Here is a 14656-nt window from a genome sequence, read left to right as displayed (position 1 = left end):
GATAAGAGCGCGGGGAGAGGCTGTCAGGGGCCAGTGCGGTGGGGGGCGGTGGCCCTGCGATGTCGCTGGTGTTGCTGAGTCTGGCCGCGCTGTGCTGGGGTGCCCGTTCCCTGGAGCCGGTAAGCTACCATCCGCACCCCTTTTCCGCGTTTCCATCCCTCGAGCCCGGACCCTGAAAGTGGCTGACCGGCCAGCTCGTGCCTCTTCAAGGCTTTCGCCAAGGGCCGTCTGGAGGGGGCAAATGTGCACCCCCTGGGACAGCCCCACTTGTCCTGTCCAGGCGACACCAGGCTTCAAGCTGCTCGAGTCAGGGGTCATGGGAATTAGACAGACCCAGCCTCAAATGCCACCCTGTATTCTTGATCCAGTTATTTATGCTTACTAAACCTGTGCCCTCATCTATAAAACAAAGGGTAATACGAACTCACCAAAGTCTATTGAGGAACAGGGAGGGTCTGTAAGGCAGCAAAGCCCCCAGCACATAGTAGGTGCTCAGTATTATTACTGGTTGGGGTCTTGAGGTCTGCCCACCTTCTGGGGCACAGGAACTGCTTCTCCATCACCACAGGCCTTTTTTTGTCATGTTGATTTGCGCTGTGCTAGGGTGCTCCGTCCCTGGAGCTGGTAATCACTCCAACTCTCCTGCGTGAGTTTCCTTTCTTCCCTGGTGCCTTGAAAGGCGGAGGGAATCTTCTGAGTCACTAAAGAGGAAAAACCTTATTTGCAAAACAGTATTTGAAATTATATTCCTGCCTTTTTAGCACAGCATATAACATAAAACTATGGTGGTTACTTGATGGTTATGGAATGACAAACCTCATTCATGTGCCTGATGTCTTCAGCTACTATCGTTGTACCGGTCTCAATTTGGCACCCCCTGGCCTTTTCTACTAAAGGAAGAACTCACTGCCTTTGAGTTTCAGGCCAACAGTTTGAACACTAAAGTATAGAGCTGTTGTTTTGCATCTTCCTACAATTTGTCTCACCAGCCTTTTGACAGAACCCAGCACCCAGTATGGTAACTTATTTGTTTTAAAAAATGTCTGATGATATCCCATGGAGTTCAGCTTCCAAAAGACAAAGGTGAGTGACAATTTACCTAAACCCAGATTACTCAAACCATCGAAAGTCTTGCCTTCTGTCTTACAAGGTATTTGGAAATGTTGAGGCTGGGAGGGATCAGCTTCCAGAGCTGGTGAACTTACCACATTGAGTCTTGTCACTAGTACTTGCTGCTGCCTGAAAGGGCCAGTATTTTTTTCAAAAACCAGAATATTGTTTTTTCTAATTGAAAACCATGAGCAATTAACTCCAGAGGATTGGATACGGGCCTTCCTTAGACACTGATGATATGTATTTATTTTTAAGTTCTTTTACAAAGATAACATGATGAGATCACAGTTGCTTTATCATTTTGTAAATAACTCAGGTGAGTCAGTCCTTTTGTATTAGAAGAGGAATATTGTAAAGAACCTGAGGAAGGTACTGTGAACTGCATTCACGGCTTTCTTCTGTTCATCTTAGCACAGCCAATCCTTAACCTGGAGAAAACTTAAAAAAACCCTCAAAACCAAAAAACTCTAGATGGACCTGAAAACCTAGTTAAACATTAGAGTGTGAAGGGATCTTCATGATGGTCCAGAGTCACCCACTCTGGTCTTTAAGTAAGGCGATAAGTAGGCTTCAGGATCTAGTATGATGGCTGACCTATAGTCTATCCTAGCCTACAATGAGGCAGCTTAGTCTCCCCGAAACTGTGCAGTAGAAGCAGCTTAGCTTTCCTTTGAGCATTCATCACTTGTATATGCATTTAAGAAAAAAAGAAGGGGTTTTGACTAACTTGGATTGTGGTTTGCTGGCATTCAGCATGACACTTGGTTTCTTTCTTTCTGACAGACGATTCAGTGTGGCTCTGAAAATGGTAGGTACATGAGGGAATGGGTATTTGGGGCTTTACACTGAAATGGGAAGACAGTTGGACCTTATAGGGCTGAATCCAGGCAGTGGGTCATTGGAGACAAGGCTTAGGGTGGACTATTGCTTTGTTAGCTGATGCACATGAAGCCTCTCTCTGCCCAACGCAGAACTCCCAGTGTTTTAGGTAAGCTAGCTTCCAGGCCAGTAAGAGGGGTGTAGGTGGCGCAGGAATGGCTGTGCAAGGTAGAAAGTGAAGTCCGCCACTCCTGGGAGGGAAATCAAGTGTTATGAGAGGGAGGTCACTTACACTTATAAACAGGAAGCAAGTGTTTTAGATAAGGAGTGTTTGACAGTGCAGCATTAGAAGACTGGGTTGACTACTGCCCCAGAAATGTGGATGAAGAGGGTGAGCTAGAGGAGAGACGGTACCTGCAAAGATTAGGAGGCAGGAAGTGGGAGGTGTATGGGCAAGCTGGCTGGAGTCTAGGCTGAGGCATGGGTAAAGCAGAACTGAGCCTAATAAACATGTCAAATACACTAAATACACACATATACACACACACGTACCTGGAATGGTCCCAAGTTCTCTGTAGATTGGGGTCGGGAGGTTGAGCATCACCTTGGCTATACATCCGTCAACACTGAGAAATGTCTGGTCGCCTCAGCAGGGAGAAGAGATGGATTGTGAATGAGGGTTGGATGAGGGTGGGTCACTTAGAGGAGATGGCGTTGAACTGGGCCAGGGAGGGACATGTCATGGACAGTCTCACCTTCTCCCAGGACCGTCTCCAGAGTGGATGGTCAATCACACTCTGACCCCAGGAGACTTGAGGGACCTTCGAGTGGAACCTGTTAAAACCAGCGACAACTATTCAATTGTGATGAACATAAGCTGGATACTCCGGGCAGATGGTAAGTTTGCATCAAAGTTAAGGCAGAAATGTGCAGACTATATGACCCATTAATTTTACTCCTAGGCATATACCCAGAATAATATATACATACATGCACCCCAAACCACATACTAGAATGTTCATAGTAGCATTGTTCATAACAGCAATAAGATGGAAAGCACTCACATGCCTGACTAGACTTGGAATCACAGAATGGGATCCAACACAGCAATAAGCACAAACCACCTATAATGATACACAATATGGATGAATCTCACAAATCCAAGCCAGATTCAAGAGTTCCTACATTCATATCTGCATGCATGCCTACAGTTGTACATACCATTTTATTCCATTAACAAAAATGCAAAACTGACCTAAGCAGTTAGGAGTCAGAGAGTGGTTATGCTGGGGTGGGAGTGACTGAAAGGAAGCATGAGGGACACTCCTGGGGTGTGTCTGGACCTGGGTACTGGCTACCTGAGTGTGAACACTCATCAAGTGGAGTCTGATCTATGTACTTCTCTGAATACAATGTTATACCTCATGGAAGAAGACAGGATGAGGCCAGAGGTGATCCTCCCAAGTTTAGGAAAAGTACTGGCTTGGAGAGTAAACACACAATACAATATACAGATGATGTATTACAGACTTGTACACTTGAAACCTATACAGTTTTATAAACCAATGTAACCCCAATGTAGTCAATAAAAATTTAAAAGAAAAAAAAAGGAAAAGCTCTTGCTTGGGTTACCTTTTTCACTTCCCAATGGCATTGTGAAAGTCCTGGCATTCCCCCAGGGCAGCTTGTGAGTTCTTTTGATGAACCACAATTCTTTTGATAAATTCTGGGGTCCTAAAGCCCATGTCTGTAGTTTCCACAGTTAGATTCCATCGGGTCAGGAATCGGAATGCCGGGCACGAAGAGGTGAGTCAGCTACAGGCACAGGCTCAGGGACGGTGCCTGGAATCCCGAAAGAAGCTGTGAGTGGATGGGGGCAGGGAGGGGGAGGAGGAGGAGAGGGCCCTCACGAGGCCACTTTAAGTTAGGTGATGCAATAAGGCTTTTGGCCCCATACCTAGTGGAGTGAGTTCTTGTATCTGTTAGCTGTTGTTATAGACATACGTTCGGCCTTGAAGAAGAAAGCCCTGGAGAGGCAGACAATAAGAAAAAAGTGCAGTCAGAACAGGCATGGTTCGGTGATGTTCTGGAGGGTTCTTACTTCTGGAAAGACCCAGAGTAGTGCAGAGCTAGAGTCACCTTTGCAGGTATCCTATGACATTAAGGCTCACCTGTGATGAGGAAATTGTTTAGGCTTTGGAATCTGAATCCGTATTCTGTCTGATGGGCTTTGTCAGCTTAGGCAAATCTCCCTGAAATTCCCGAAGCCTCACTCACCCCATCAGTGAGCTGGGGGCAGGGTACCTGCCTTTGAGGGCTGTTGTATGACATGACTGACGCATGTATACTCTTAGCATCAAGTTGGCCACATAATAGATGCTAAATAAATAACTGCTCTCGTCTCTCTTGGCAGCTAGCATCCGCTTTTTGAAGGCCACCAAGATCTGTGTGTCAGGCAAAAGCAACATCCAGTCCTACCGCTGCGTGAGGTGCAATTACACAGAGGCTTTCCAGACTCAGACCAGGCCCTCTGGTGGCAAAGTAAGCACTCTGAGGAACTTGGCTGTCATTAAAACTAGGATGGCCCTTTCTGTGGGGATATGGATGGTGTGCCGCATACACAGGCTGCAACTACAACTTTCAGTCTGGAGCACGATGTCTGGGTTCAAAGCCTAGTTTTGGTCACTTCTCTGCTGTGTGGCTTGGGCAAGTCAGCATCTCTCAGCCTCAGTTTCCCCATCAGCAAACTGAGGGGAGCTGAACTTAAATTATATCCCGGCTCTAAAATTTTACACTTCTGTGATTCTGAGTTACACTGACAAATTGTGTGGGGTCCACTCTCTAGGCAGACATCAGCTACAGACACAAGTTCCCGCAGTAGTTTGAGGAATGAAACTATGAATGAAAAGGGCAACACAAAGGTACTATGCTCCTGCATTGCTGTGTTTCAGAAATTCAGGGGATCCTTGCTTTGCCTTTCAGTGGATGTTTTCCTACATTGGCTTCCCTGTAGAGCTGAACACACTCTATTTCATTGGGGCCCATAATATCCCCAATGCAAATATGAATGACGACAGCCCCTCCATGTCTGTGAATTTCGCCTCGCCAGGTAAACTTCCTCACTCTCTGTTATTGTCTTGCTGGGAGGCTTGCTTTGGGGTACGTGGTTTGGTACAGAGAGGCCAGAGTACCCTGGACAAGGCATTTAGCTTTGCTAAGTTCTGGAATACGGACAACATAGTAACGCACCTCACAGAGTAGAGAAGTAAAATTGGGGAAAAGCCCATTTCTGTGTGTCAGGCTCTATGCTGAACATGTCACTTAGGCATCCAACATGTCACTTAGGCATCCAGCAACCCCGAGGTTGGGATAAGTTTTACAGGTGAAGAACTTTCTCAGGTAACGTGGCCTGGGTTGCACACACAATGAAAGTGAAGCTGATATTCGCACTTTGGTCCTTGGTGCATGCATTTTAGCCACTCTGTCATTGATGCAACATGTTTGTTTCAGTCTTGGTTTCCTAGCATGCTGTGTTTGAGAGCAGGCTGCCGGGTCTCTGAGGATGTACAGCCACCAGTAGGCTCGTCCCTGAACTATTGGTGAGAGGCAGGTGGCGCTGAGCTGAATGTTGGGTTCTTTCCCCTGCTCTATGACATTTAATCAGCTCTCTGGTGTCACACCTGCAGTGTCACACACTGGGCTGCAGTGAGGATGAGATAGGATCACCGGTGAAGGGTCCTGCATGGTGTCTGACTACAGCAATTCCCACAGCACTCCCATCTGGGATGGGTCTCCTCTGGTCTGTGACAGCTTTTAGTCTTTCTTTGTTCCTCATGACCTTGACAGTCTTGAGGAGTACTGGCCAGCATCCTGTGGAATGTCCCCCAATCTGAGCATACACAGGGGTAAGGCACACTTCTCATGGCATCCTATCAGAGTGGGTGACATCCACACCTTATTGTTAGTGTTGACTTTCTCACTTGGTTAAGTGCCACCTACCAGACTTCTCCATGTTAATCTACTGTTTTTCCCCTGTCCAAGTCTAGTTTTTGGAAACAAGTCACTGAGTCTCCCCCACCCTAGGTGGGAGTATGGGGTGGATTAAGCTCCACCTCCTGGAAGGGGTAGTATTTACACATATTGCCAAACCTCACATTTAAAGAACGTGGTTTGAATCTTCTTGGGGGTATCATAGAACCTGTTGTGATAAAGGCTATATTTAAATTAGACTCTGGTTATCACTTCATGGGTAGATAATCTTCTGTTTAACAGTAAAATGTTAGTGTCCCATTTAAATCTGCTCTTACCTCACATCTGGAATGTTCTGGTAATTCGTACGGGTGTGGTGAACATATACGTGTGCGTACTTGTTGGCAAGGGGGTGGAGCAGAGATACCTTTTCTAAAATGTAAAAACTTTCATTCAAATTTCCAGGCTGCCTAGACCATGTAATGAAATACCAAAACAAATGCATTGAGGCAGGTAAGTAAATACAGCATTTGCTTTTGTTATTTGAAGAAACATGTAACTTGAGCCAGCACAGCTCAATCCATCTTCCAGGAAGAAACTGAGGCTGAGAGCAGGGGAATTACATATCCAAGTTGCTCAGACAGCAAAGGCTGATCCCCAGCCAGTGCTTTGCCCACTGAATCATGCAGCCGGTCTGTCCAGGGAAGGACAGACCCTTAGTGGGTTTAGGTGGTAAGCAGCAGACACAGAACAAGGCCCCACCCTGGTGGCTGAACCAACATTTTAGCTCAAACTGCATTTACAGTGGTGCCAATTGATGACCCTTCCTTAAGGTTGGAGGGGAATCTGTAAGTCGTTCTACCTGCTCAGGCACCAGTACCACTGATCTGTGACCATGGGGACCCTGAGAACCTTCTGTTTGGATTAGCAAACATTCACGGTGGAAATGTTAGCTGAAGTAAGGACCTAAAAGCATCTTCTCCACCTGTGTCCTCATAGGGGTCACCTCTTACATATTAGACTACTAGAACCTGCCCCTACCCTTTGAATCTTATAATCAGCCCCTTTAGGACAAACAGTCCCCAAGTGTCCAATTCCAAGGATGATACCTGGACTTATGTAAATTTCTCGGTAATATAGTCTTAGGATGCTAAAGAGGCTAATGGTATTTGGGGGAACTGATCCCTATCTTTTAGGCACCCCCATCCCACAAGGCATCCCTGTGTACCCTGTAAGACTCAGCTGCACGTGGGTCTCCTCGTTGGCAGACTTGGAGCACTGTGCCGAGAGGGATCTGGAGTGTGGAGCACAGTGGGGTGTGAAGAGCGCTGAGGGCCTTCAATCAGTCCTAGAGCCTCTCCTAAAGATCATCTAGGCCTGGGCCTGAAATGGTGTCCTAGACAGGGAAAATAATGCATTCGATTTTATATCACCTTCCTGGAAATTAACCTAATGCTGATTTGCAAGTCACATGAGTGAAACAACAGACTTTTTCTCCTAGAGACCTGTCAGGGTATCCTCTAAGCTACAAGGCATTTCCTTATTTCTTTTTTTAAAAAAGTATGTACTGATTGATTTTAGAGGGAGGAAAGGAGGGAGGGAGAGAAAGGGAGAGAGGGAGAGAAGGAAAGAGGAAGTGGGAGAGAAGGGGGGGGGAGAGAGAGAGAAACATCCATTTGTTCCACTTATTTATGCATTCATTGGCTGATTCTTGTATGTGCCCTGACTGGGAATTGAACCCACAACCTGGCATATGGGGATGACGCTGTAACCAGCCAAGCTACCTGGCCAGGGTAAAGCTGGCTGAGTGGTCCGAAGGATGAAGTTTCTGGAACCCGGGGTTTTCCAGTAGTTGTGGCCCTGATCCTGAATTCACTTGCTCTACAATCTTAGACGTGTCCCTAACCTGTGGCTCCTCCTCCCCACCCTGGAAAGGAGAAAACACTGAGCCCAGCCCTTAGGTCAGAATGGATGCTGGGAAGTGGAGTGAGTAGTAGAACCCAACCTGCCTCCCACCGCCCTCAGCCCAGGGAAGCTACTTTAGCAGAGCAGTGACTTGGAGTCCTTAATCTTTCTCAGGCAGCAGCTACTTGGAGATTCCAGGAGCAATGACAAATGAAAAGTGCACTGTGCAGTAGAGTCCATCTCTCTTGGATGTGTGCCTGAGAACTTGTATTTTTTTGGTCAAGTCCTTTTGGGTAAATGAGGAGTTTGCGACTTCATCCCTGTGATTCTCTCTCGACTGACAGGAAGTCTGTGGGACCCAAACATCACTGCTTGTAAGAAGGACGACAAGACAGTCGAAGTGAATTTTACAACCAGTCCCCTTGGAAACAGATACATGGCTGTCATCCAGAAGAACAGCGTGATTGGGCTTTCTCAGTTGGAGGTACTCTCTCCCTTCACTTCCTTCCCACCGTCCCGTCCTCACCTCACCTTTCCTTACCTTGCTCAACGGCGAGGTGGCTGCACAGGCAGGACTGTCTGCTGTCCGAACGTGCTGGGGGATTCTGATTAATTCAACAGAGAAATACAAGTCCCTGGGGGCATCCCTGGACATGTCCCTGTGCATCTGTAAGTGGAAACCGAGGTAGAGGGTCAGAAGTAAGGAAGGAATCCGTGTCATATAGACTAGCGAGTCGCAGGTCAGTTTGGGAAGAGTGGTTTCCTCGCTGGCCGACTCTGACCCACTCACTCACATGGCTCATCGTTCTTGATTTTGTCACTTCTCTGCACCAGAGCAAACTGACCCGAGCTTCGGTCATGGTTCCAGTGACTGGGGAGAGTGAAGGAGCTGTGGTCCAGGTAAAGTTCAGTGAGGAGCTCTGGGGAGGGGAAGACTGATTTTTCCACCATTAATGGCTTTTGATGAGTCCTTTCAAAGTTGGAGTAGGTGAGTTCTCTCGTCCTGTTCATTTCTGCAGCAGTCTCGCATTAAGTGACCCTTGTCTTGGTCTTTACAGTGGTTAGGTCAGGAGGCTGACCTTACAGTTATGGTGCCTGTTGCTTTTATTAGTGGCTGTTGACTTTCCAAAGGGCTTTTATGTTCATCTTCTGTTGCAAAGTCCATAAGTAGTTCTGAGACAGGAGTACCATTTTATTTTCCCAAGCCTCAGTTTTAACTGCAAAATGCAGTAACAAACCATGTGAAACACAAAGGCTTGGGTTCCTGATTCATGTATGAACTTTGAAGGGCAACTGCCTGTCCTGGCAGGGCCTCAGTTTACTCAGATGCAAAGTAGGAAGTTGGACAAACAGGTGCTCTCCGGTCTCAGTGAAATCTGGGTTTATGATGTGGGGCCACGGAGAGTCTCAGTGGGACACAGCCACATCCAAGGCAGAAGGAGCTTTTGCTTCTTTCCCTGGAACCTGAAGGCAGTGCCTCGCCATGCCAGAGGGAGCAGATGCCTGCCCCACCCTTTTCCAGGGAACCACTTTCCTAGTCCCATGGTACTTTTCTGTCATAAAGCCAGGCTTAACTGGAACTCTGCTGCTGTTGGTTTGAGGAAATATCTGTGTATATATATAGGATGTGACCTAACCCGTATGGACATGGAACTAACATGTTAGCAACATGTACAAAGTTTAGGTTCAGATGCCAGGAGACTTAGGTGCTTCAGTCTTGGGTCACTGGTTTGGATTTTAGGGCTTTGCCACTGAAGTGTGACCAAGGGGGGGGAAAGTCCTATTATGGGGTTGTGGGGTGGGGGTGGGGGTAGGGTTGAAACCAGAGAAAAAGGGAAGAGAAGTTTTGGTAGAAGTAATGCTGAGATTCTGCTCTGTGTGTGGTGGGAACATTCTGAGCCTCTCCTTTTTCCTCAGTTGACTCCGTATTTCCACACTTGTGGCAACGACTGCATCCGTCGCAAAGGAACTGTTGTGCTTTGTCCACAAACAGGTGTGTCCTTCCCTCTGGGTAACAGTAAGCGCCCAGTCAGGTCATGGGATGATCAAAGAGGTTCAGGACTTGAAGGCTCACTGTCCCCACCCCCTATTCAATGTGACAGGGTGGGTGTACGTGGGGGTGGGGCAGAGTCCCTGCCTGTGTATGCTGTCTGGGGGGGCAGGGAAAGATGTCAGAGCTGCACCAGAGCGCCTGCAATCTGAATAAGAATGAAGGCTTTATTTATAAAATCACCCCAAAATCCTTTATGAAGCAGGATATACACAGAAGGGGAAAAAAATTAACAGTGTGAAATGGATGTTCAGAGTCACAAGGATCTGCTGAAAAAAGTCAAGAGCGTTAAAGGACTGAGTGTATGAAGGAAGATGCACTTCACTGCGTTTTTATTATCAGTCCCAGTGGCCCAGGCCTAGCTGTTGCTGTAACTTGATGGGTCACATGGCCAACATCTGGATAACAAATTACGATTACTGGCACCAAAACACATGCCTCACTGGAGCCAGAGAGCAGCATGTTCTGGAAAATGTGTCTCTGAATTTAGAGATATTAGTGCTTCCATTTACAGATAGATGAATAAAATGTTCTGGAACTAGCCTAGGGGTGGGGTCAAAAGGTGTTATTCTTAGAAATGCAGCCAAACCAACGGAAGATAACCCAGGTGCCTAACAGTCCTGTCCGTGTGGGCACAGTGCCTGTGGGCTCCTGAGCACATCTGTGTGCCTGAGCTTACGGGACCCTTGACATTCCCTGAGGGGTGGCATTATCCCTGACATTTCCTGTCTTACAAAACTGCCTTCTAAAATGCTATCTGTTTTGGCCCTGGCTGGTGTGGCTCAGTGGCTAGAGCATCGGCCCATGCACTGAAGGGCTGTGGGTTCAATTCCTGATCAAGGTTGTGTACCTAGGTTGCAGGTTTGATTCTCCGCCCTGGTCAGGGCACATTCAGGAGGCAACCAATCGATGTTTCTCTCTCTCTCTCTCTCTCTCCTCCCTCCCTCCCTTCCACTCTCACTAAAAAAATCGATGGAAAAAATAACCTTGGGTGAGGATTGATAACAACAACAAAAAATCCACCTATGTGTACTGTGTATTAAGTGACTGCACCCAGAATAACATTATTTTCATCAAAGAACAAAAAAACCGAACATGAACTCTGGTAATGGAGTAAAAAGCCAAAGTGATTTTAGAGAACTGTTCTCAACCCCCTCCGATATCCTTTTTGCGAATCTAATGAAATATCTGGACGCTGTAGGAAAACATACCATTCTGCAGACCCCTGAGAGATCTAGTGACCCTTGGTTTTAAAGGAGTCTAAACTTCTGCAGAGTACAGAGTAAAAATCTTAGTTTTCAAATAGGAGATAATTTGGTTTTGTTTTGCTGAAGGTGAATGGGTTTTGTTTTCTACAGGGAGAAGTGTGCTGAGTGGCTGGCTGCCACTCCTCCTCCTGGCTCTGCTGGTGGCCACATGGGTGCTGGCAACTGGGATCTATCTCATGTGGAGGCATGGTAAGGGTTATGATGCTGTGCTTAAAAGAAACCTGAACGAATAACACTTAGAAAAAGGAGATTCCTCTAGAGGCAACCCCATCCTGGCATTGGATGGGAGTCAGATTAACATTTATTTAATGCCTTAGAGCTCTCCTAAAAAGACTGATATAATGACTGGACCACATCTGCTAAGGTAAAGCTGGGATTGGACCTCCAAATCCAGTGGCTATCATGTGTTTTATTTTTACCATTAAGGCATGGACAGGTACTGAAATGGCAAAGATAGCTAGTAAGGAATGGCATTGTACCTGTACTCTCTGCTAGTTTCTACTTCTTAAAAATAATTATTGCAAGGCATAGGAACAAAAGTCACTTGGATTCATGTACTCTAAGGACCTTGCCAACATTACAATATTGAGGGCCGACTTTAGAAACCAGAGTATAGAGACACCCACTAGAGGGTGGTACACTGAAAACCTCTGCTCTCCTCTCTCCACATGGAAAAAAGGAAAAAAAAAAGGCAGCCTTTGGGGTCTCGGTGATGGTGTAGATAGAACAAGATTAATCTCATGATCTAAGCTAAGAAAGCCATGTGGAACTTTGATCTTGGGGATACTTAGATGTTGTGTGGCCTGAATTAGAGTATTTTGAAAGGTAGATTCTGTTCTGTAGCACACATGGGGCAGTATTCCAGTTAAGCTCCAGCTGAAAAGGGGCCCCACTTAACCTTATAGAATGATAAAGAAACTCTGCCACCTGCAGGTACAAAACGGGACAACTACTCACTTGACCAAACTCTAAACCTGAAGGGCAGAGGCCAGGTTGTTCCTGTTTATATATGGTACTAAAAATACTCAAGTTACAACTACCCACCTAAAACAGAATACCTTAAACCTAAACAGTGTTTATGCATTGACCTGAAAAGGTACGGCTTGACTGAGAGAACCAATTTAGTGGTGAGGACTTAGAAAGTACAGCTTTCACAACATCTTTACAGTGTCTGCCATTCACTGTTTGTAGATAACAATCGCTTTTCTCCTTCCACAGGAAGGATCAAGCCTTCTTTCCCCACCAGCACGCTCCTGCCGCCCATCAAGGTTCTTGTGGTTTACCCGTCTGAAATATGTTTCCGTCACACAGTTTGTTACTTCACTGAATTTCTTCAGAACCACTGCAGAAGTGAGGTTATCCTTGACAAGTGGCAGAAAAAGAAAATAGCCGAGATGGGTCCGGTGCAGTGGCTCACCACTCAGAAGAAAGCAGCGGACAGAGTCATTTTCCTTCTTTCCAATGATGTCAACCCTGTGTGTGATGGCACCTGTGGCAAGAGCAAGGGCAGTCCCCGTGAGAGCTCCCAAGACCTGTTCCCCCTTGCCTTCAACCTCTTCTGCAGTGATCTGAGAAGCCCGACTCATCTGCACAAGTACATGGTGGTTTACTTTAGAGAGGCTGATACCAAAGATGATTACAATGCTCTCAGTGTCTGCCCCAAGTACCGCCTCATGAAGGATGCTAGTGCTTTCTGCACAAAACTTCTTCACGTAGAGCAGCGCGTGTCAGTGAGGAAAAGGTTGCGAGCCTGCCACAACAGCTGCTCCTCAGTGTAGCCCACCCATGGGAAGCGAGAACATGAAGCCTTCCTGCCCCTCCAGTTAGAAAAAGCTTCTGTGATAGTTGTGAGGTTTACTGTAAGGGGTACTTGTAGGGAGGATTTTATGTACATACGTGCTTTAGCAATAGGACTAGGGTGGACTCACAACTGAACATATATGCCTTAGCCTAGTAATTAAATTGTTTATGCCAATAGTTACAAATATTACTAACTACTGTAGCATTAACTAAGGAATGGAAACTAAATGTACAATTATAGAGCTAAATCAGTTTCTTAACTAAAAATCAAGAATAGTATAATGGGAAACCACAACCATCTGACAGTACAGTGAGAAAGCATCTTTCAGCTGAACATCCAGTCTTGCATAGTCCATGCCCTGCATTGTTGGTAGAATTGTTTAGCTCTGTAACATGCTAAGTTTAATTAAAATGCCAAATTTAGTAAGCCCTCACTAATTTACTCAATAATTTTTTCGGCAAAATCCCTCTCACACACACACTTTATTTTTAATATAACAAAAATAGGGGACAACAGGCTGAACCCATCTTCCTGATCAGATGACCTAGTGTATGTGTAACCCCTTGTATTATTTAGTATCTTCATAGAACCTTACCTTCCCTCTCTGAACTAGGTTCATGTCTTACTTGCCTCTTGTACAGGCGAGTCTTCAGAGTGCTTTAAAGTGCTGGTAATAGAAGACGGAAAGGGCTATGTCAAAACTTGGACTAGAAGCCAACTTCTTCTGAATCAACATCCACCAGTTATAAGAGCAATAGGCTATTATGTAAACAAACTATTAAAAACAGAAATACACTGTTTCTGGAACTAGGTAGCCCACACTAAATTTGTTGAAACAGCTCAGAAACATAAATAAAACCAATATTATATAAATTTAATTGTTAAAAAATTTTTAAAGCAAGGAACACACGACTTTCAAATCGAAGGCATACATTCCAAATCGTACTAGCAAGTTAAATTTTGTTAGAGTGGTGGACTCTCCTTTGTCCCTAACCGACTGGGCCGGTACATAGGACACTCTTTAATGAAAATGTCCCGCTACCAGCAGTGCTCCATGTCCTAACGCTTATTTCTATCCTTACTCTTTTTCATTTTGTTTTGTTTGTTAATCCTCACCCAGGGTATATTTTTTCCATTGCTTTTTAGAGAATGGGAGGGAGAGGGTGAGAGAGAAACATTGATGTGAGACACATTGATTGGTTGCCTCCTGCACACACCCGGACCTGAGCTGGGATTTAACCTGCAACCCAGGTACGTGCCCTTGATTGGGCATCAAACCCGTGACCCTTCGGTGTGTGGGCAGACACTAACTACTGAGCCAGGGGCCAGGGCTCACCATCCTGATTTCCTATTCCACTCTTATCTCCACCCCTTAACTGTCCCTACATTTATCTTTCCCCCAGTCCTGCCTCCAGTTCTTGAGGGTGAGACAGTGGAAGCAACTGTAAAAGACTGGCAGGAATCAGGCACCTCCCAATCCTCCCAGGTCTCTAAGCCCCAGGCTGTGCTCACTGACTGGCTCCAGTCTCCGACAATGCCTTCTCTCCTTTGGCCAGAGGCTCAGAAGGCTTCACTGAGGCCTGGATCACTGGTGGTAATAGCGGTCTATATCATTTTGCTTCAGGCTGCTCAGACTAAGGTAAATAGATCACACTGAACACAAAGGACTCCATATGCTTTCCCTGGGTTCTTCAGGTAAAGGAAAACTGGGTAACCTAATGATTAAGTTAG

At 46.0% G+C, this 14656-nt stretch overlaps 1 protein-coding gene across 3 annotated transcripts; it reads left to right on the top strand.

Annotated features, from left to right (window-relative positions):
* The first annotated feature begins 38 nt into the window (after positions 1-38).
* IL17RB (interleukin 17 receptor B) lies at positions 39-13354 on the top strand. Of its 3 annotated transcripts, none has more exons than XM_081159321.1 (11): positions 42-119; positions 1897-1921; positions 2698-2829; positions 4346-4473; positions 4915-5041; positions 6367-6414; positions 8151-8290; positions 8641-8706; positions 9724-9799; positions 11215-11313; positions 12343-13354. In XM_081159321.1, the coding sequence occupies exons 1-11, from the start codon at positions 60-62 to the stop codon at positions 12900-12902; spliced, it is 1461 nt and encodes a 486-aa protein (XP_081015447.1). In that variant the 5' UTR covers positions 42-59; the 3' UTR covers positions 12903-13354. The 3 variants fall into 3 exon arrangements, with proteins under 3 accessions (XP_081015446.1, XP_081015447.1, XP_081015445.1); XM_081159319.1 differs by lacking the exon at positions 42-119 and adding an exon at positions 983-1083; XM_081159320.1 differs by lacking the exon at positions 8641-8706 and having other exon boundaries at positions 39-119.
* Positions 13355-14656: the final 1302 nt, after the last annotated feature.

The sequence above is a fragment of the Miniopterus schreibersii genome (genome assembly GCF_964146895.1).
Source record: "Miniopterus schreibersii genome assembly, chromosome: 15".
NCBI lineage: Eukaryota > Metazoa > Chordata > Mammalia > Chiroptera > Miniopteridae > Miniopterus > Miniopterus schreibersii.
The sequence above is the reverse complement of the archived record's forward strand: the minus strand, read 5'-3'. Positions and strand labels throughout refer to the sequence as shown.

What these genes read in the sequence shown, in the direction of transcription:
- IL17RB (XM_081159321.1), top strand. Translation starts at nt 60, where the DNA reads ATGTCGCTGGTGTTGCTGAGTCTGGCCGCGCTGTGCTGGGGTGCCCGT. An exon ending in TCAGTGTGGCTCTGAAAATG is followed by an intron (nt 1,922 to 2,697) that starts GTAGGTACATGA and finishes ACCTTCTCCCAG; the next exon opens with GACCGTCTCCAGAGTGGATG. An exon ending in CTGGATACTCCGGGCAGATG is followed by an intron (nt 2,830 to 4,345) that starts GTAAGTTTGCAT and finishes CTCTCTTGGCAG; the next exon opens with CTAGCATCCGCTTTTTGAAG.